General features: G+C 41.7%; 1 protein-coding gene and 1 long non-coding RNA gene across 3 annotated transcripts in view; one reads left to right on the plus strand and one right to left on the minus strand.

The window, feature by feature from the left end:
• The window catches only part of LOC144030736 (uncharacterized), a 47,687-nt gene that overhangs the window by 21,087 nt on the left and 3,413 nt on the right, over positions 1–23,187 (plus strand). The gene's annotated exons all lie outside the window — the stretch shown is intronic.
• ackr3a (atypical chemokine receptor 3a) lies at positions 251–21,998 on the minus strand. 2 transcript variants are annotated; one of them, XM_077537278.1, is made up of 4 exons: positions 21,920–21,975; positions 14,745–14,835; positions 6,893–7,181; positions 251–4,240 (listed from the first exon to the last, which is right to left on the minus strand). In XM_077537278.1, the coding sequence occupies exon 4, from the start codon at positions 4,188–4,190 to the stop codon at positions 3,072–3,074; it is 1,119 nt and encodes a 372-aa protein (XP_077393404.1). In that variant the 5' UTR covers positions 4,191–4,240; positions 6,893–7,181; positions 14,745–14,835; positions 21,920–21,975; the 3' UTR covers positions 251–3,071. The 2 variants fall into 2 exon arrangements, with proteins under 2 accessions (XP_077393404.1, XP_077393402.1); XM_077537276.1 differs by lacking the exon at positions 6,893–7,181 and having other exon boundaries at positions 21,920–21,998.

Below are 23,187 nucleotides of genomic sequence, written 5' to 3' on the forward strand. Positions count from 1 at the left end.
TCATTAAAAAAAAAAAAAAAAAAAAAAAGTACTTGGAGGGCCAGAACTGTCCCACGGGCCATTGGTTTGGGAAAGAAAGAAAAAAATAAATAAATAAAATTAAATTAAATAAAAAAAAAGAAAAGGATACAACATAATATATTGTAAATTATTGGGAAGACCTCCGAGGTGACCCAGTTTTAGAACCAAGTCCAAAGAGGACATATGAAGATGCAAAGTTATTATGATAGCAGTCAAGTACTGAGACACAATATTTTCACTGTTTAATATATTTTGACAGCACAACAAGGGAGGCCTGCGCCGTTCTAGACACGTTCCACTTCCCCAGACGCAATCACATGACATCATGTCGGCATAATTATGAAATGATATCTTGCATCAGATGGCAGCTATAAAAAAATAATAATAATGAAAAAAAAAATTGCCAACACACGCACACATTCACAAGACAAACCGCATTCATTTGGTCCTCTAATCAACACTTTATAGCGTCATATCACAACTGCTGCCTGCACGCAAGCAGTAAAGCTATTCGTTTATATTATTTGGTTGTAAAAGTCAGTAAGTGTGCGCATGTGTGGCCCTGATGTGCTGATGCAGCAGGATTAAGCTCCACAAATGTAATATAGAAATAACGTCACATTTGTCACACTCGGTCGGCTTACAGTTGAAGTCTTCAGACAATGTGAACCAAAGGAGATAATTGGTTTATTACGTCTCCCTTTTCCCAGCCAGTAGGAAACGACTTTTGACTTGTCCGGGAAAAAGGTCAAATGATGGTATTTATTGGCTACTGCTTGAATGGAAAGTGTTGGCAACGCGACTCTTGTTTATGACCTCCCCACACAATGCTAGCTTGCTTTGCCAATGCTGCCTCTAAAAATAAACTCACCTGCCTCGCACAGTCAATCAAAACCAGATATGTGCATAATGTGGGAATGATGTCATTTTAATAAGGCTTTATAGCCACAGTTATCAGGCACAGCTACGCTAAAGTCGCAAGCTAATGGAAGGGGAACGAAGAGGGCTAAGTAGCAGATAGTAGCCTTTTATGGCTGATAATAGGTTCCAAAGGGTAACTATGAACATGTGTATTATTTTCATTTTAGCACACACATCCCAGCATGGCAATTCTGAAGTTTGTTGGCTATCAAAAAAAAAAAAAAAAAAAGAAAGACTAAGAACGTGACTAACTAGCAGTTGGTAGCCTTTGATGTCTAATAAGCGGCTTTGCGAGGTAACTATGAACACATGTAAAGGCTTCTCTTTAGCACGTCACAGCGCAACAAAAGCTCAACACATAAGCTAGCAGAAAAGACTAGTGAGGATCATGCTAACTGGAATTTACCGTTCGGCTCTACGGGATAACTATGTTAACTGTTAAGTGTCATTTTAGTGCACACATCACAGAAAGAAAGAAAGATGCAGCTTAGTGGGAAAAGGTTAGCAGTTATTTATGTCTGATACAATAACTTATGAAGCACTGATAAGCTATTGTATATGAACCTGTGTAATGGTTTCATTTTGGCGCCCATCAGAACTCAATAATGCTTAAAAACAGGCTAGCAAAGCAGGATAACTAGCGGTGAGCAGCTTTATCGTCTTCTAAGAGACTTCATAAGGCAAATATGCACGTATATCACAGAACAAAGTTAAAGATGAATGGCTAGTGGAAAACACTAGGGAAGCAGGCTAAATGGCAGTAAGCAGTTTTTGATTATTATTTTTTTTGTCTGCTAAGAGGCTTAACGTTACTATGACAAACATCACAGTAAGACAATACTAAAGACGCAGGCTAATAGCAGCTTAGCAGACACATCATTGCGCAGCAATACGAAGGACACGGTAATGGAAAAAAAGGTTTGTATATATAGTAGGTTATCAATCTTTCACGCAAGGTTTCATAAGGTAACTATAAACACGTGTAATGGTTTCATTTGACTACACATCACTGTGAGGCAATTCAATGCTAGAAACAGACGAACAAGCAGTTCGCAGCCTAGTGCACACATGGTAAGGATTCCTTACCATTTCCTTACCTCACATTACTATATTGAAGGACTCGGGCTCATGAAAAAGACTAGCGAAGTAGAACAAATAGCAGCCTTACATTTGATATTTACAAATTTCAGAAGCTGCCTACACATCATACGCTCGTTAAAAGGGCTAGCAAAGCAGGCTAACTCGCATTTGTGTATGAAAAGAACCTTCAGAAGGTAGATTTGAAAACAAGCGGTCCAATTAAAGCACTTGACGAATCAACGTGCCATCTGGAGGTTGCATCAATCGTAACGGCAAGTCTCAACGGATACGAACCAAAAAAAAAAAAATGGAATCAAACACGTTTCTTCTTTGGCTGAAGGATTCAACTGAGGTGACGCCATGAGGTTTTCATACCTAGCATGTGAGAGCAGGACTTGAACAAGGAGCCAGTCAGTGGGCACACTAAAGTATGAGGCAGATGTGAGTGCAGTAGAGCAGTGGATGAGTGACAACGTCAAACAATTCAAGTGAGTATAAATAGATTGATTAAACATACCATTTCGCTAATACAGATCCTCTCTCAAAATACACACATACAAACTAATGCAGTGATTCCCATCCACTGAGCAGTGGCGCGTTCAGGCCGAAAAATGATTTCTTGCCTATGAATAATGTGTCTTTTGTTCATCTATGATTTGTGAAGAAATATAGATGAGATCGTCATTACTTCAGTCTATATACGTAGGCTATTTTTTTTTTCTTCCTTTTTTTGTGGCGTTTCTTATGCACTTTGGCCAAATGAATGTTGGGAAACACGACATTAATCAACCTTAAAAATATAAGGTTTGGACACACTGGTTTGGCTTTACAAATCACTAACCGTATACGTAGATACATATGAGATTTTACTAAATAAAACAGCTTTCGAAGTGCTTTTTATGTTCAGTCCAGCGATAGCGATGCGCTCCTGTCCACGGGATTTCTCGATATAGTTGCAGAAAATGTCTGCAAATGTCATTTAACGTCAAATATGACAATTGTCGTTGGTGGACGGAATTGGAATCACAAAAGCTTGAATGGGGAGCGCCTCATATCTGCGGCGGATTGTCAACGGCGGAGTACTCTGCGTCGGAAACGTTGGACGTCTCGATCAGGCGCGCCAGGCCAGTCCGCGTGGAGTACTTGAAGATGAAGGCTTTCATGAGGTCGTAGCGGTAGTTCCGGTTGATGAAATTGTAGAGGATGGGGTTGAAGCAGCAGTGCAGCAAAGACAGGCCCTGGGTGAGGTGCGTGGCCACGTACAGGAAATTCTCCAGGCCGCAGGTGAGAGGCACCACACCCAACTGGGAGAGCGAGTCCACCAGCAGCACGGAGTGGTACGGCCCCCAGCAGCCCAGGAACACAACGATGTAGGCCAGGATCACCCTGCGGCTCACGCGACGCTCCTGCTCCACCGCGGTGGACGATGGCGAGGACGCGCGAGCGAAGGCTCGGGCCAGCAGCGCGTAAAAGAACGCGATCACGGGGAAGGGGAGCGCGAATCCCAAGAGAATGAAGCTCAGCTGGACGCCCACCATCCACTTCACCTCCGTGTACACGGGACCGCACAGCACGCGGTCCCCGTGCGAGGCCTTCACCGTGCTCAGGAAGTACGTGTCTGGCAAGGAGGCCACCAGAGCCAAAAGCCAGACTCCGATGCACACCGTGCGGCGGATCGACTTCCCGCGCGCGCCGCCCTGGTTCTCCCGCTGGCGCGTCACGCTCAGGTAGCGGTCCACGCTCATGCACGCCAGGAAGAAGATGCTCCCGAAGAGGTTGACGGAGAAGAGCAGGTGCGTGACTTTGCACGCCGCCTCGCCCAAGGGCCAGTGGCCGTGCTGGGCCAGCGAGCTCACCCACACGGGCAGGGTGGCGCACACGCACAGGTCTGCCACGGCCAGGTGGGCGATGTAGGTGTGGGTCTCGTGGCGAGGGGCGGAGTCCCGCTGGGCGCGAACGTTCACCCACAGGACCAGCGCGTTGGCCGCCAGGCCCACCACGAAGATGAACGTGTAGAGGACGCACATGGAGTGGAACAGGGCGCTGCGGTTGAACGCCGTCAGGCACACGGTGGTGCCCACGCTGGAAATGTTGGAGAAGGCGTCGGAGAAGTTGAGATAGCCCATGGACTCCCACAGGTCCTCCATCTCGCTGGTGCTCAGGCTCATCTCAACAACCGCAGGGAGTTCCGCCAACCGCAGACGCGCTGAGAGGGATCCTGCAAAAAGAAGACGCGACCTCGTCACGATTGCAAATGTCTCTAGCTCTAGAAGTCAAATCAATGGCACCAAAGGCAATTTGGACACCTTTAGTCAAGGCTGTATGGTCATCGGTTTACAAAGCAAACATGGTGAAGCAGCATTTAGCTGTTATGCTGCACACAAATGGAAAAAGCTGCCAACAGAGGTGAAGTCAGCAGCAAGTAATTAATGATTTTAACTCTTTGACCGCCAAAAACGTTTAATAACGATCAGTAAAATCACAACGTATGCCACCATAAACATCAAATGACGTTAACTAAGTTTTTTTATTTTTCACATATTGTTTGATGCTATTCAAGAAAATGGATGGATGGATGGATGGATGGATTTTTCTCAGTGCAACGGCTATGTGCAGTGCTGCCTGGTCAATGGGTTGTGGAATCAAAAGCACTCTAACTATGGCCAGCAGATGGAAGCGTTCTTTTCGTGAATGATCAAAGCAAGCCTTTGTCATATCAAAGTTTTTGTTGTTGTGTGGCAGTAAAAGAGTTAAGTCCAAGTGAAAAAATAATTTTTAATGCTTTTAAATGTATTTTTAATCATGTAAAGCACCTTGTGTATGAAATGTGCTATATTAGGAAAGCTGCACTGCCTTGCCCTTTACTAAACGGTAAAGAATTTACACTTTTTGGAATGAATTGAGAGCTCACAGGTGAGATACGAGACAGTGTGGCATGCAAATAATTCGGCACGCTCCTTTAGAATGAGGCAAGCCTATAGTGACATATTTGGGCCAAATTGCTGCACTGGTTTCACAGTGTGCTGCGATGTCTCTCTCGGCTCCTCCAACCCGCCGCGATGTGAGAGGTCGGCTGGGGAGGAGGGGAGACGGATCAAAACCAGAGCACGACTGCCTTAACCGCGCTTAATGCCCCACAGTGACCGTGCGCCGAGATCGGCGGGAGGCTTGACACCATGCAAAATGTCTCCCCTCCGCGTTGTGACCGGAGGGTCGATGGCCACCCGGGTGACAGGTTGAAATGTGACTGCCTTAATAACTACATAAAAACATTCCACAGCTCCTGGAGACATTTTCGGATCACATCACACACACAATAAGAATGACTTTTCACCCATTTGACGCAACTTCTCCACTGAGTTTCAGCAGTCGCGTGCCAGTCAAAGCACCTATTTGCCAATCATACTGCTGCAAGTATTTTGCTTTGGTTTTAATCATTAGCTACTCCACGTGAAAGTGTCACTCGTCACATTTGCCCTAAATCCATCAGTCGTAAAGTACAAAAATAAAACTGGCAGTGGCTAGCCGGGTAATATAACGTAAGGGATAATGTTACAAATCACTAAGCAGAACTGCTGTCAGTGTAAAGTGTTTACTACTATTATTATTATTGAGGATTTGGGGAGTTATAAGGCTTGTAAATCTTATAAGCATTCTCATTTCCGAGATTTTTTTTATTATTAACTGAATGCTTCTCCTGTGATACAATGTAACGTCTTCCAGCCTTGGCTTTTTAATTTAACTTGACAGCAGATAGGGCCATTCTTTGCAACAAGGAGATTTTCAATGCGGAGATAATCTCTCACAATGGCCTCCAATTCCCTCGTATTATATGGAAAATACCTGAGCCAGGTAGCTCAGCAGGCTTCAAGCTAATTAGCCCCTTAACACCCACAGCCATCAGATAAAACAGACGCGCACACTGCAGAGTCTTTAGTTTGGCACGTTTGTAGCTTTTTTTTCTTTATTTTTGTTCATTGATAATGAAAAATAGCACAAATGTATCCAATTAAGAAATAAATAAGTGTAAAGTAACCAAAAACTCAGTGCAAAATTGGTATCTAATTTTGTAGTTTTTTTTTTTATGTTTATTTCTTTATTTATTTTATTCTTAAGTAATGTAAAAATAGCATATATCTACTTTATTAAGCAAAAAGAAGAGGGGGGAATCGAACGGGTATGTGCTTGATTGCTTAGCAAGGAGGTGGTGGTGTTAAATTAAGTTTAGAAACGCTTCAGTTAACACTAATGATTAAATAAATATATTTTTTAAATGTGAAAAACTATATGAAAGCACATTGTTTGATTCTTACTTTTACATATTAACCATTGTCCCAAGAATGTTCAATGAGTCTCTCTCTCCCTGACTCAGCCTCGCAAGCATCCAGTTACAAATTAGCCCAAAACAGCTTTTGTCTTTCAATACACAGACAGTAAAACGTCAGTGAAGGGGTTTCATGTGCTAATGTCTACCACAACGAGATTGGCGCAGGTGCAACATGTTTTTGTCACAAGTTGTTTTGTCACAAGTTTCTTCTGTGAACAGCCGCCGGTGTCGTTATGGTTAAAAATCCGAGCCGGTTTGTCTCAGACTAAACACAACACAATGTAATTGTTGATTTGTATCAGCGCATTGGAGGCAAAGTACTCTTATCAGACACAAATAATGGATGGGGGGGAGACAATGGCAATAATTCGGTGTCGAAAACGTGCAAATAGCCTCTTTTACATTTTATTATTTGTTATGTCTGGGGAAAAAATGCTCACACAAATATTTTTTTAAAACGGCATCTTAAAAAAAAAAAAAAAAAAAAAAAAAGTCTCAACCGTCACTTCTCCCGCAGCACGCGAACTCATCATTGCAGCTTACCTCTTTCTTTTTGATCAAGTATTTCGCAGATTCTTTGCACGCTTCTCCTCTTTTCGCTTAGCTTTGCATCAAGTCCACTAAAGTCCACTTTGGGGATCTCTCCTCCGAGTCCTCGCGCGAGCCGAGAATGGCTCTGTGACTCGTTGTGCACTTGCTGATACTGACAGGGAGAGCAACGCCTCCAAGGCTGGACTTTATTGGGGGGGTGGGGTGGAGGTGGTCTTGGATGTCGTCGACGTCGTCGTCACGGCGAGTTTCGACCAGGAGAGGGCCGAGGAACGTGCTTGTCCTGCTTTTTTTGAGAGGAAAACTACTCGAATAAGCAGTCGTATTCAAAAACACACATCTGAACACTTTGATGAAAGGTGCATCAAGCAATGCACTCTGAATAGGTCTCCAAAGTACTCACATTCTGCACTTGATTGTCTTAAAAAAATAAAATAAATAAAAGGAGAAGCACTGATTCAACTAAATAGATTCAGTGCAGACTGAAATGAGAAGTATTTAGTTATTAGTATTTAGTATTAGTTATTCATTGACTGTATATTTGTTCTGTGGTGCCATGTTATGTTGGCACATTTTAGGAGGACGCTACTGATATAGTTAGAATGTGGCTTCATGGTTATGAAAAGTATATCTACACAATACGCCAGTTTTTGTGTTGCTCGTAACATTCATGATAAGCGTTACCATAGTTACCATTGTTGTTGCCCTTTTTATGGCGTTTGTGCTGCTAGTACAGGTACATAAAAATGAACAGTGGATTTGCGTTTGCTGTTGTAGCATTTTAATAGTCAGCCAACTCCCACTGCAGTTACCGGTCCGCGAAAGCTATGGACTCGTATGAGCTGCTCCTTGACGGGAAAAAAAGATTGGGGACGACTGCTGTCGCCTCTCCCAAATGACTTTTAGTCTTCAATGACCTAATATATAGTACTGTACATGTTTTTGGAATGTGGGAGAAAAACAAAGTCCACATCATTGCAGTGAAAATATCATTTAAAATGCAACTGCATTTTAAGAATAGTTTCAAAATGACTCTTTTTATTGTGTCAGGTCTTAGAAGAAGTGCAAAGCCCCACTATTTATTTTTTATTTTTTTTTAAACGCTGTGCTGCACACACATACCAGAAATTCTCCCCTACCTAATCCATACATGCTATGTAATTATAGCAAAAACATACTGTGAAAGCATTTAAGCACGATCCGCTCGCTGACATTTTGGGTTGAGGGGCCTCATCTCAGGAGTGCCTCGCCCTGCCGTCACTTCCGAACGAAAGCAGACTCGGTCAACCACATCCACAGTTGATCGGCTTCCACCCAAAACCAACCAGCGGCTTCAACTCAGCAGAGCGAGCAACTGAAACAACGAACAATAACGGGTCAAAGTCATGTGCAAGTTTTGATTTTAATCACTGGGTTGTTATTTCAAGTCAAGGAAAACCGTACATCTATGAAATTAATACGGCCAACGGTGGGGGGGGGGTGGTTGAAATGTTACCCTATGATCTTTAGAGGGTGTGTGCGTTGGATTGTATTTCCAACTACGTAAGTGGCGCTATTCCATATGGCTGTCATGTGCATGCCAAAGCAACAGGTGGCACTATCACCCATACCATGGAAGCCCACTATTGAAATGCTAACAAACAACTTTATGTTTCATTTTTTATTCTTTAGAAAGCTTGTATTTACGTGATGTCGATAGTTCCGTGCATTAATGAACCTGCGTAATAAGTTTTTGAAATTTGAACATTTCCTTGCAACAAGGCCATTTGACTTTGAATTGTTATTTCGAAGTCATGAGCCCAGTTCTTGGTAGTAAGTTTGACATACACGTTTGAAAAGGAGTAGGAAAAAGTTGAAACTTTAAAACTCTTTAGAGAACCTTTAAGACCGTGATGAGAAAGTTTAGGAAACACTACAACCTTGAAAAAACCCCTGAAGTGGAATCAACATTCGTTAGCTTTGCATATGTTTTGCCCCTCAGTGGGATACGAACTTAACAAATAATTTGACATGGGTGTTTGTTCAAGGTCGCAGAATTTCCTAAATATTTTCTCAACAGTCTTTATGGTTTTCTACATTTTGATCAAGTTCAAAAATTCCTTGTGACAAGAAAGAGCATTAACCCCGGGTTTTCACTGGATGCGGTTGCGGTGCGGTTGCGGTGCGGTTGCGGTGCGGTGCGTCTTGACTGCGTGCTCCGGACGGGTCAATTTTTTTGTCAATCCACACCGGCTCCGCACAGCTGCGGTCCGGCAGCTCCGTCGCCGCCCACTTCCCAACGTGTCTCGCGGGACCGCGCGCGCGCGATCATGTGGCATTTCACAACGAGAGGTGGACTTCTTTTGATTTAACCTTTTCTTCTTCTTCTGCTATGAGATTCCATGCAGCATCCTTTTTTTGGTTGTCCTTGTAAAGTATATTAATAACGAGAGTCGGGTCAGTGCGGGTCCACTCTTTATTTCTGTCTTCCGCGTCCGGCTGCCGCTCAGTACGGCAAGCGAGACGGGCACAACAAGCAATCGCGAACATCAAACTCACAATACATTACAGTCCTTATAAAAAGGATGTGCCGTGTCATATATTATTTTGTGGTTTTCCACCTCCAATATAAACCTCTCCTCGTCCATGTTCGCTGGTGTCTAAACCGTGAATGAGCACATGGCCCGGCGACGCCCACGTCACGTTTTGCTGAAAAACTTGCGAAATAGGAGCTGGCGAGTGTTTTATTCTGAAAGGTAACCGGAAATTTATTTTGAAACTGCCTCGGTCTTCCTGTCCCGCTCGATGTGTTTTGTGCTAGCTTGCCATTTGCCGGAGGCCTACCGCTGCGGCGTCCGGCAAAAATAGAAAATAGGCTATCCTTGCGGAAGGCTTGCGGCACGCCGCAGGCCTTCCGCAGTCGACACGCAACGCACCCGCAAGCGGTGTAAACTTCACCATTCGAATGAATGGAATCTAATTGCTTGCGTCGCCGGACCGCACCGCAACCGCACCGCAACCGCAACCAGTGAAAACCCGGGGTAAGACTGTTTCGAGAACGATTCGGAAACACTGCGAGGTTGAACAAACCCTGACGTGAAATCAACATTTGCTCGCGCTGCAAACATTCATCCCTCAGTGGGATATGGGCGTTTACTTTTTGTACACATATGAAGAAAAGGAAGAAGATGTCGTCATTTTTGGGCAACTCTGATGTCCCGCTTGTCGCTTCAAGCCCGCCAATTAACCCCAAGTTTCATGGAATATTACTAGATAAGACTGATTAATATTATTTGCCTTGTCATGCTGCGATAAGGAGCTCACGGGTGTATATTTTGATATGTTTGAAGCGGTATCTTGGCCAGGTGTGCACCGTCCATCTTGTTTGCCCAAGACAGAAGTTATCGCAGAATGGTAGCGGTCACTCCGCTTAAGTTTATCATGGCTGAATGCGGCGATGAAATACAGCCAGCAGCTTGCCTGCCTGCTCGCTGACCTCATTAAAGAGCACGGGAGTGAATTCAGTTTTCAATGAGGCTTTTAAAGAGAGCTCCCGCTCCGCACGCATAGCCATTGTCCTCCGTATCGGGAGCATCAGGGGGATTTATAAGCCTCTCGCAGAAACATCCGCATCCCCGCACGCCGCTGCCAACCTCTGTTCTTGCACTCCCCATTCACAAAGTGGGTGGGTGGGGGTTGCACGCTGGGAAAGCAGGTGTGTGCGTGCGGTGTGAAGCCTGAGAAAAAGCATTTGTCAGGAAAATGAACACAGCGGAAGACCAGAAGATTATTTTGTTGCGGCACACGTGAAGGAGCAAATGAATTGAATGAAAGGATGTGATGAAAAACAAGTATTAGGACCATCCTAATACTAAAGAAAAAAAACACTACAACATTAAAATCATGATCTTACAAGACTAAAATACTATAAAGGATTTCCTTCAAGTGACTATAAATGTTCTTCTATACATTTGAGGTCATCAGCTTTTCACATTTTCTTTTTAAGTTTATACAGTAAATGTTAGCATGTATGTAAATATGTACATTAAAGTCTCTTATTATGAGTAGTACTCCCTCTTGCACAGCATTTAACCAGTCACAGGGAGGTAATCAGATCCATGTTGGTGGGGTCATCTTGGGTCAAACGTCACATCAGTACATGCTAGCATGTCAGCGCTCTGTAAGTGGCAGTTTTCAACAAATTCCTTTCAAGCATTTAAAGATGATCTCAGATGCTTGATAACAAACCAGGAAGCGCAAATGATTGTAAATGATTACATTGTTATTATTATTTTAGATTTTAGTTCACGGTAACTATTCTTCTGTTTTGAAGGCAAGCCACCCGTGACGCTACATCACAAAAGCTACCATCATTTTACAAGATCATGTATGCATTATTTTACAGCAGACGTATTTGATTTAGTGATAGACCGATATGGTTTTTTCAAGGCCGATACCGATACAGATTATTTGTAGTCAAGTCGGCCGATAACCGATATTTCAAGCCGATATTCATTTGCAGTAAAATGGGGGGGAATTCTTTCAAACTATATATAATTTCTCACTGAGTAACAAATTCATGTGAATGTAGCTCATTTGGGGTTTTTGTTAGGGTTCGTAAAAACGTTTCAAAAAGATTTTCGCGGTGAAAAATTGTGTGAATATGTTCCAAATGTGTATTCGACAAATAAAAACTGACTGCGAACATCTTACAAATCCTGATGAAAACCCCAAATTCGCTACGTTCGCAAGTATTCCCTGCTCAGTGAGCTTTATCGGCCTTCAGATTCAAAAAATGGCCGATGCCGATATTTGTCAAAATGCCAAATATCGGCGCCGATAATCGGCCCGGCCGATTATCGGTCTATCCCTAATTTGATTGACAGTCAGCAGTTCAATAATATACATAATACTGTATGACTGTTCAAGTTAACTATCGTTAACTTTTTTTTTTTAAATACCTTATCTACAAATGACCTGGCCAAATACAGCACAGTACTTTATTCCATAAAGGTAATTACAGCCTGCGATTGGCTGGCAACCAGTCCAGGGTGTCCCCCGCCTACTGCCCAGAGCCAGCTGTGATAGGCTCCAGCACCCCCCGCGACCCTTGTGAGGAATGAGTGGTCAAGAAAATGGATGGATGGATAATTACAGCTACCTAGTGGCAACACCTGCAAGATGAAGGCCACTATTTGTGGCACTGTTAAACTAAATAAGTACTTGTGTACTTGTGAATGTCTTCCCCAGTACTACCAAGGGTATATTTATGCAAACAACAGAAGGAAATCCCATTGCTTGTCTGCCAGTCTTGGCAGAGGAGTCTCACTTCCGTTTACTCCTGATAAGATTTTAAGTGTTTGCGTCGCATGTTCTCGCCGATTTAGTCCACGTTGTTAAGCGCTAAACCCCAACAGACTTCGTTGTTCACTTTAAACACAATTGGACTTGCTATTCTTATGTGTCGGGGCTCAAAATAACACATGCTGACCTTTCGCTCCATTCTTACAAAATGTTTTTCTTGAGTCATAATTTCTTTCAGCCAACAGTATTTAAATTCATTACACACATTTATAAACACGGCGACCCCGAGATAAGGAGAAGGAAAAGGGTGGGCGACGGCGAGCGGGGGGGGGGGGGTCCGTGGCGATGTCATAGAAAGAGGAGAGTGTGGGGGAGGCGGTTGGGGCGAGCAGAGGAAAAAAGATTGAGTGACTTATTGCTAATGACTTCTCTTTCTATTGTAGTCGAGCCTCCACGTCGATCGTGGGGGGTCTGACAGACTCTTGCTATTTTTGTGCAAATCTCTTTTCAGTGGATCTCCTTCTCATACACGTCTTCACCAAACTACCTCTTCATTTTCTTCCTCACATACCTTCCTTCTTTCTTTTTTACCCATCCATACATTCATTTTCTATAGGGATTGTCCTCATTAGGGTCAGGGGTGAGCTGGAGCCTATCCCAGCTGACTTTGGACGGATTGCCAGTTAATTACAGGGTACAAATACACAAACAAGCCTTCACACTCGCGTTCCAATTCCAATTTATGCACAAATTACAATAGTCTTCAATTCACCACTTTTTTTTTTTTTTTAAGAATGTGAATTTGGAGGATTTTTTTTCCAGAGAATTTGACTTGTGAACCCTAATTATAACCAAAAAAAAAAAAAAGTTAACAATCGTAACAGCTTTTCATAAATTCATTCCGCCACAAATGAACATTTTGATTTTAAGAAAAACCTCCGAAAGTCTGAACTTTGGATTTGTGTTGTCATGCAAGTTCTATGAATCACTCGTGACGCCCTGCATGCTATAAACACGGCGACCTTTTGTCTTCCTTGAGGATTTGTTCATGCAGGTGCACGCTCATGAGCGAGGCGGCGTCCCGCTTGAAAAATGAAGCTGTCAAGACCTTCCTGACATTGACAGAGCATTTCTCCATCCCACTAATGTGTGCGTGAAACACTCGGTTGTCAAAACATGCTGGAGAGAATTTGAGCCATGATCTGTTTGACATATTTCAGAAAATGCATTATGTAAAAAAAAAAAAAGAAAAAAAAAAGCAAACCACCGAAAGACAAGTCTTATAATGAAGTGACTTTATGATATTACCATAAAGAAAAGTTCTTTATTTTTCTGCAGGAGAGGTCATTTCACAGAATGGTCACGGAGGAGGAGGGTAACATCAAACAAGGAAGAAGTCGTAAATTGTGAGGGCCCTTGTCTCTTTAGAAACACACTAAACTACTAAGTGTTTTTTTTGCATGGTGGAGTTTTGAGTGGTCCCTAACTTTATCGTAAAAAATACTTCCTGTTTCTGTGCTGCAAATCCATTAGCGTGAACATGGCAATGCCTCGCTAATGAGCTGGAACACACTATAACGTGGACGAGCACAAAGGGGAACTAAAGAGTTGGTAATTGTATCCCACCGGGGTCACATTGGAGTCATAGACGGAACACCACCGCAGCGATTTTCTTTTTGGGAGTGCACATGATACGGGCTGTTCGATCCTCAAATATCAATACTGCGATATACCAGCCGTTCTGATCATGGAATTCTCGGAAGGGAGGGGGAGATCAATATTTCACTAACTTAGGAGAATTATGAATTATTAAAAAAAAAAAAAAAAAAAAACTTGCTGAAAAAAGGAACAATGGAGTATATGTATGTGCTTAACACATTTCTTGTCACATAGAAAAAACATCTAGCGTCATGAACTGCTTTAATGTGGTGTATTCCCATTTTACTCTTTGAAAAAAAGATTACGGAATTTTAGACAAAGATTCAACCAGCTAAACACTTGATTAGACTCATGAAAAGTGAGAAATTAATCAAACATAACATTCAGACACTAAAAATCTGTTTTATGATCAGGAATGAAAGTGAATTATTGTAACTTTCCATCAAAATCAAGAAATAATGTGATTTACCGTTTTTGATGTTACAGCGCATTTAAAATTTCACTAATAAAAATGTACATTGGGAAGCTGTGTCATACAAAACAAATGACAAATCACAAATATGAAGTTTAAATAAATCGGAACTAGTTCTTTTACCTATCAGTATCATACAAGCAAGCATTTTTAAAAGTATCAATATCGATATCAGTGACATTTCTTTTTCTTATATCAATAATACAATTGATGGCATCGCCCATTTCTATGCATTTAAGTCATGTTCAAATTGGGTTTGTTAGTATAACTGTGGCGGAAATAGAAACAAAAATGGAGAATTTACTTCGATAGCATGCCAACCACTAGCGTCACCATACTGCGTATGTGATAGCATGTAGCTAGCATGGCGGCAGGCGCCATTATAAACAACCACTGGAGAGCCAAACAAATGGTAACTTTTGGATTACTCACGTGTCCATGAAGACATTTTCTGTCAACTCACAGCACTGAACTTCCTGATTCAATGGACCCTGTAAGGACCCAAGGTTTTCCTTGAAGCTGCCTGAAAAAAATAAAAAAAAATAAAAATGACACTGAAAATCAATAAGAGAACAGTAAACATCACACTAAAGATGTCCAACGTAAAAACTGCCAAACAAACCATGCAATCGACTCCTGATGGGACAAGTCAAAAGTCACAGTCCTTGAGGTTTCAGTTCAAGCCAAAAATTATGTTCAATTTTAATGTTTTGTTTTTTTTTCTCCCCCATTCCAAATACAGCTCAAATTTGTTTTGTTGAACAATTGATATTTTTATAGGATGCTCACAGTGGTCATCCCCCACTGTGAATTTGCACTTCATCATCAGTGGCTGCAAGAGTGACAACTCCACACATAAATGTGAATTATTTTCCTATTGTAGTCAGGCAGACGCTCTCTCTCGACCCCCCCCCCCCCCCTACACATACACTTTTTCTGTGACCTCAATGAATCTGTCAGTGCCTTCCTGCTACGCCGTTGACCATGACCATCTGTGGCTCACTCCATTGACTATGTCTGTCATCTGTGAGGGCAGCAGTAACTCATCGATGAAGTGAAGTTCTGTTTTCCCTCAACCGTACCCGTTGCATGCATTTCTTCACGCACACACACACACACAGACGTCATGTCATAGAGGGATTATGTTTAAGGGGAAAAAAAAAAAAAGTGATAGCCAAGGAAACGTCTTGCTCCAGGGGATGGTGAGAGCATCCAATCTGGATTTGTGAATGACAGCATCTGTCCACAAGCTGCAAGACGGACACGTCGTTCATCTCGTTTGGCTGCCCAGAGGTGCCGCCAGGCCAAATTAGTAATCCTATCCTCACATACCAGATGTGTGCTTGCTGACAAAAGGTTCACAGGTAAGGCTGCTAACTTTCACCCTTATTGTCTTGTCATGTGTTTGGGGGGGGAAGAGAGAAGAAAAATGAACCATCGAGAACATCGGAATGCACTTGTGTTTTGGAGCGTTTAAGAAGCTACTAGCATTACTTGGAAGTGTTGCCTTTCTCACCCCTTTGGCTTTTTTCTGCCTGCCTTTTTGACAAGAAACGTCATCGCACAATCTCAAGGTCAAAGTGAGAAAGGCACTCGAGAGAGCGCAGACCTCCACCAAGGCCAAACAGTGAATTTGGTGAATATCAAAAAAATGTGTCTTTCTTTATAGCTTCCCACATGAGCCTCAATTCACAACAGATTTAATAGGTGTTCCACATTCCTTCACAAAGTAGCATTAAATTGTTGTTGCATAATCTTACTAAAAAAAACACAAAAAAACCTTAATCACTTGATATCCTATGTCCTAAGGACATTTTTGCTATAATTATAGTGGAAGAGGATTTATTTTCATATTATTATATGTATTTGTTGGGGTCTATTTTGTTTTGATTTGGGGGGACCGGAACTACATTGTGGGAGATGAGCATGTGGCGCGGAAGGATACAGAGAGAGAAAAGGAGGGGGAACGATTGTGAGGGAAGTTGAATTAGAACGAGACAAGGAAATGAAGTGAAAGCTGGAGCTATTCCCTCTCCGACTGTCTTTTCCACGACCTCCGTTTGGAGCGATCCACAAACACTCGTCTTCACGAAGATCCTGTGTTACAATAGTTTTACTTAGTTTTGTAAACATAAAATGTAATTTCAGTTGGTTTTCGTTTTTTAAAAAGCATTTTCGTTTTTATTTTTTTCATTAACAAAATTGTTTTTTGAATTTTAGTTAACTAAAATAACCTTTAATAGCACCTGTGTTTTTCTTCTTGTGTTGACCATCTCCAAACATTTTTGTTTTTATTTTATTTGAACTGAGTCAAATGCCATTTTTAGCATATGTCCCGGGCCACTAAAAAATGGACGGCGGGCCGCAAATGGCCCCTGGGCCGTAGTTTGGACACCTCTGGTTTAGATGAACATATTGTCATATAAAGTATGACACTGACCAAAAAAATCATTGCAGGAAAATAAAGTTTTTGGGACATTTTGGTCATTGTAGAAGAGCACATTGATGACTACAGATGATCAGATGTCACGTGGAAGGCTCTGGAACTACAGAACCTGTAATGAAAAAGCAAGTATTTTCACGTGGATTTGTGTGAGAGAGCGAGAGAGAGCAACAAAGCCACAAAAAGCCGATTAAATAACAAATAAGAACATACCATCCTTGAGGGAGGTAATGCAAACAATGGTTGGGTTAGTGTTTTAAATGTAACATTTTTCTACCAAGGTGGAGCCATTTTAATGGTATTCTATAGGACATGTCGCGGTAGTGACCTTGCTGTTGTCTACCAACCTAAGATATCTATTCCAAAACTGTTTTTTTTTTTTTTTGTAAGCAGCAGACAATGGAAACGACCCCACTGAAGGTCAATAATGACCATGTAATGACCACGGGGACACAATTGATCACTGCAAACCATTAAGTCAGACAGAAGTGCTGGGGGTCACCATATTTATTGAGGTTATCATCTGCTCCCGTCAAAAATGGTGTTCCCCAGGGAGCCGTAGTAGGGTGAGTGAAATTGTCCCCCAAAATACTGCCGAGATTTTTCTTTGTCAATCCCTGACTCATGCTCAGTACTCAATTGGAAATTTGCATCGCTTTCATTTTTGTTAGAGTACATTCTTTAGGCTACTGATTTGTCTTTGGCTTTATAAGGATTCATCAGGCTTGATCAATCCCCCTTTTTTTTAAAAAATCACTATACGAATACGAAGTACGAAATAACCAACAATCACTGGTTAATAAACAGTAATCAAATGCTTGACTTGACTTGAGCTTCTATTAGTGAAAATATACAATTTCTTTCAAACTTCTAAACAAATTTGCATCTTTTCAAGAGGCATTAAGATGTGATGGTCCATTCTACTTTCATTTATGCAAGCCTGTTATTCCATATTTCCTCATTAATTTTATCAATCTATGTCTACTTTGTTACTGTGTCAAGTGTGTTGAAAGTTTTATAAGCACAATGTGCAAACAAACTATGACAAAACCCGACAATTTGTCATGCCCTCATTGGATCCCTTTTAAAGGCGCATCAAGGCTAAACAAGTCACTTCAAAGTAAACAAAATGGCATTTTATTTGCAAGTGCCGTGCTTCCCTCGAGCTGAGCTTGCACGCGAAACCAAACACTGCCGGCTTTATTGGACGTAAACACGACTTGCAAGACACTCAAACAACTTCATTGAATAAATATGCCGATGGAACAGCTTGAGATGGAATCTAAACTCTGATGTACAGACAGCAATCCTGCATTCAGACTACCCTGAAGCTGAAAATGAAGACGGGAAATCAAAGGAAAACCAGGTGGTTCCTATTGGCGGTCTGACGGCGTACGGCTTTTGCAGCAGTCAGGATGTGACGACCCGGGAAGCATCTGGAGTTTCGGCCTGTGTGCACCTCAAGCTTCGAGAGTGGGCGCTCGCTCTTAGACGCGGTTTCCACTAAGTCAATCAATCAAACTTTATTTATACAGCTCACACACTCACATTCACAAAGCTGTCAGGAAATACCAACATCAGTGAAGAAGCCTTCGAGGTGAGGTAATAACAGATTTTTATTTATTTTATTTTTTTCTTTTGACGCTAATATTTTCCCTTTTAGTGAAAGTGAATATCGGCTTCAAATATTGGTTATCGGCCCCCTTGACTATTTAGATGTGTTTACCAGTAGGAATTTAATGATAACGGCAATATTGTGATATTGCGATATTAAAACTGCCACAATGTTACAATATATAAAAAAAAAAAGCACATCTTGTTAAAAATTCAGGTTGATTTCAATTTGTGCAGTTCTAGCACCCCGTGGTGGATAATTTTTTTCAGGACAGTTTAATTTTTAGAAGGCATGTTTTGGCCCTTATATGTTTAAAATCCATGCTAATGGTCCGATGAAGGGACACGTAATATGCTCGTGACCGAGTCAATATGCGGAGGAACTCAATGTGTGCGTGCATTAGCAAGTAAGTGCCTCAATATTAAGTGTTTTAGAGATTGTAGGTTGTTAATGTAATGTATAAAAGCACAATATTGTGTTGTTTATAGTATGAGCTTTTTTTTTTTTTTACAATATTGTGACATTTTTTTCTTGTATTGCCAACCTCCCCACAATATCGTGATATTTATCGTATCATGACCATCATATAGTGATAATATCGTATCGTGATGTTTGGATATGTTTGAATCCGTATTTACCAGCAGTCCAACCGTGCTGTCCACAGTGATGTGATTACTCGCATCTCCAGATTAAAAGATAAGGCAGAAAGGATTAACTTCACAACCTTGGTCTGTGTGACCCTTAGAATATGGCTGACAATTACAAATGTGGCTTTCGGTTTGGCTTTCAGGATGCTAGTGATGGGCGTGTGGATTGGCCAACTGCATGCTATTGCATTTTTCTAAGTCACACATTCATCTCTCAGGTAATAGCTGCCATTTGTAGTATTAAGGACAGAGAGACATATACAGGCAGAAAAAGGAAAAAAAACGACGAGTAAGCAGATGTGTGCTGGGTCCTATCTGCTTCTCATTATGGAGGTATAGAAAGGATTTTGAGAGGAGTTAAAAGGCTGCCATTTCGATTTATCTTCTTCGACTCCCCAATCCACCATCCGAAGTCGCCTCTCTCTGGACCTCCCAGTCCTCCTCCTGCCGGTAAATGTGATCGCTAACGTCAGGCGGCAAGAACCAGTCACTCCATACATCAGGTCTTAAGTGGAAGCCTGCGTAGGCATGATTTCCATCCATCAAAACCAAAGTAGCAGGCCTTCCGTGGACGTTTTTCCAGAGTAGGTTTTGCCTGGATCCTATCAGAGGCAGTCGACCTGAATCAAGTGCCTGTCAGGGATCTTGAGGGAGGGGCGGGGGTTGACGGGTGAAAATGCTGGGGAGGGAGCAAGGTGCGAGGGGGGGTGTTGAAAAATGCCTCCAGTGAACGTTCACAACACTAATGAGCAAAAAAAAAGTGTGTGAAAAGTCTGCTTGCGGAAGAGGTTTCCTGTGTATTTTCACACTGAAGACGCACACAAAAGAAGGATGGAGACGAGGATGAAAAGGCCTGAAAGACACATCCTGCGCCAGTTGCTTGGAAAAAAAAAAAAAAAAAAGGAAGGAGGCTGTGATTGTTATTTTTCTTTTCCTTCACACACTCTGGACCTCATCGAGAGCGCTAAAGTACTTCGACTCGGCTCTAATTGTAGACTTGTTCCTCCACAGCTGCTGATATCTTTTCGCCATTATTCCAACCAGCTGTTACGTTTGCCATCACATCCGGAGCGTTTTCTCAGGCAAGAGTGCGTCAACGCTGGGATTTGGTGATAATAAAGCCATTAACGTGAGCGACATCCTTTCCCACCAAAGACGGGTTGCAATTATTTATTGCTTGGTTGGTTTTAGACCACAAAGCAAATGTTATTATGAAAAGAATTACGTGGGCTGCGGGTAAAAACACGAGAGAACTAGTGCTTCATCGTGATGGGGTCGTTCCGTGCCAAATCACCAATAAAATGTGAAAATTTGTTCCAAGCAGATTTTGATTTTCATGAAACTTGGTGTGCTTGTTGACAGTGTTGGCACAACACAAAATCTCAAATTTGAGCTCAATCGGAGCAAAGGCTTGGGAGTTACGGCCCAACAAATGGTAATATTTTCGTGTGCATATGTATGCTTTTTTTTTTTTATTGAGCAGTTATACATAATTATATCGTAACATATTTTAATGCTGAAATGCATATAAGATCCACTCTTCAGCAAAGGGTTAGAAGCAAACGAAAAATAACTATATACTGTAACTGTACTCTGATTTTCCTTCCCTGTGCAAACGGCTCTCTAGCATAAAATGTCCCATTCAAATATGGCGCAAACTAACTTTAAGCGCAAGAATTATTATTTTTTTGTTTAGCAGTTTTGTCTTCAGTTTGCCATCCATAACAAAAGCGCCTTCTCCAAGCCATTGTGTGCATTTTAACTACATTGAATATAACTATATTTTTGGTTTTACAAAATACTGTTTGTATACTTTGGAGATTGGTGTTGCTTTGGCGACTTTGGTCGAAATCTTTCATAGCTGATGATAGCGTCTCGAAACAAACCAGGCAGATAGTCACCTGAAGACACAATTTTCTTGACCTAATGGGGGCCCTGGTGGGAACCTTCTCTGATACACAACTACAGTCTTGGGGTTAGAGAGGCTGGTGAGTGACATCTGCCATCTAGTGGTGAACACTGCTATTACAACTTAATACTGCTCAGCTATCGTAAATATTTTTAGTTTTAAAAAAATGAATCAAGTGCAACTCAAGAGTGTGGATGTGGTCCCCAAGCCGCCAGTTTCTTGCATTAGGTCATCATGTTGTCAAGAGTAATCTATCAAAAAAAACGTGGCAATATCTGTAAACATATGAGGTGCTCTTTTCTAAAATGTGATAAATCAATTATCTCGTTTTGGAAAAGAGCTCTTCAAACAAAGTTGCATCCCATTTTTGACAGGCTTGTCCGAAATGGCAACGACATTGCATGCTAAACTGCTTTCTTCGGTACAATCAAAACAAAAACTGACATTTTCTTGGAAAACAAGTGGTGACCTTCATTTAGCTGCACAGGAAACCGAAGACTCCAGAGGAAAGAGGCTGATAACGCAGCATGACTTTGGAGTGACACGTCATAGTGGCGCCACTTACTGTATATAACAACACATTTGACACCTCAGATATGGCTCCAAATATTGGTTTAGCTTTAGGGTGGGAATTGGAGCTTATTTTTCGAAGTTTTTGAAAACCACATGCTCGGCGAGTAGTAGTCAAACATCTTTAATCTATCCATTCAATTTCTCTAGGATTTATCTTTATTAGGGACTGTAGTGTTTTCAACAGAGATGTTGGTGACACCAAGCTAAACCACAAATGAAGACCCTGGAGTGGAGTTGCAGCGTTTAATTGTCTTCATAAACATGTGGTGAAAACTGTAAATACAAAAATAAAGTCAATCGCTACACACACTGTAACGTCAACACAAAGAAGTGCATCGATCTCATTACAACGATGATTCGATGAAAATAAGCACTAATATCCATGCTAGGAAGTACAAAGTAGAATAAAATGAAACTTACGGCATTCCTGCCTGATAATTCTACGTGGATGGCGCTGGATAGTGTTTAGGCTCGGCACGCGTTCTCTCTGTTCGTGCAAGATGGCGTCCCGGAAGTACGCCTTCGAAAACCGGAAGTCCTACATCAGAAACCGGAAGTGTTAAACGATACTATTTTTCCTTCTAACATAAATAAAATTGTTAATTACCATCCAAACAAAAATCATTTTTATATAACGAACGTATATATATTTTTTAACATTATAATTTAAAGCAATAAACTTATTTACGTAAAAAAAAAAAAAGCAGTGAAGGCAACACAACGTCGATGGGAACTGATAAGTTACCCCATGCGACAACAGGCAAAAGATTACAACCAATTACTAACCACTAGTTCAATCTGCTGCCCATAGACTTGCAATATGGCCGGTAGGTGTGCAAAGTAAAGGATCAACTGGACGGCGAGCAGTTTTTGGGGGAGGACTGTGCTCGGATGTCAGATCGAATTCCTCAGCCCCGTAATGATGGCGAGCACACAATGGCCGCACTGTGACACAGCGGTAAAAGAGGGGGCAAATCAGTAAATATAAACTGGTTGTGGGGGCACCAGTCGTACTTCATTACAAACCTTTTCCTGCCGCCACTCTTAATATTTGTAACCGTGTCCAATTTCCTCAAGTTGTAACTGATTGTGACGATATTTCACCTCATTTGTCGTCAACCTGTGTTTTTTTTTCTTTCTTTATTAGCGTCTCAGTCACACTTTATCTGCACTTGTGGGTCTTGCTGCGTAATAGCTGGCCTGTTGTTAACCCTGTGACATGTGGCGCAAACACAAGAGGCCATTTACTAAGCACTCAAAAACACATCTGGCTCTGCTCGACACCAATGAATCGATTACTCAAATCACACCTAGCTTGTTAGGGAACAAGCGTTTGCACTTTCTTAGACTTCCTTTATAATGACATGATTTCAATGGTGCACTGTTATGGTCACGTTCCGGAGAATGCTCTGGATTTTGTTGAGTTGATGGTTTTAGTTTGCTGGATTTGGCTTCTTTTCTGGTCCATTCGTAGATTTTCAAGCTGCTACTGTGTGCGTTTTCAATAGCATTTGCCAGAGCAACTTGTGTTTGACTCACAGAGCTTCTTGTTTAACTTTTGGCAAGAAAGCAAATACGCTTCTCAAAAATGTCACTGCAACCTTTTTTAAGAGGTGGGGGATGAACTGAATGTGGCTTTGTACATTTGCTTGCCGTCTTAAAAACTCGCATAAGCCTCATGCAAGGTG

This window comes from Festucalex cinctus, chromosome 11 (assembly GCF_051991245.1).
Source record: "Festucalex cinctus isolate MCC-2025b chromosome 11, RoL_Fcin_1.0, whole genome shotgun sequence".
Classification (NCBI taxonomy): domain Eukaryota; kingdom Metazoa; phylum Chordata; class Actinopteri; order Syngnathiformes; family Syngnathidae; genus Festucalex; species Festucalex cinctus.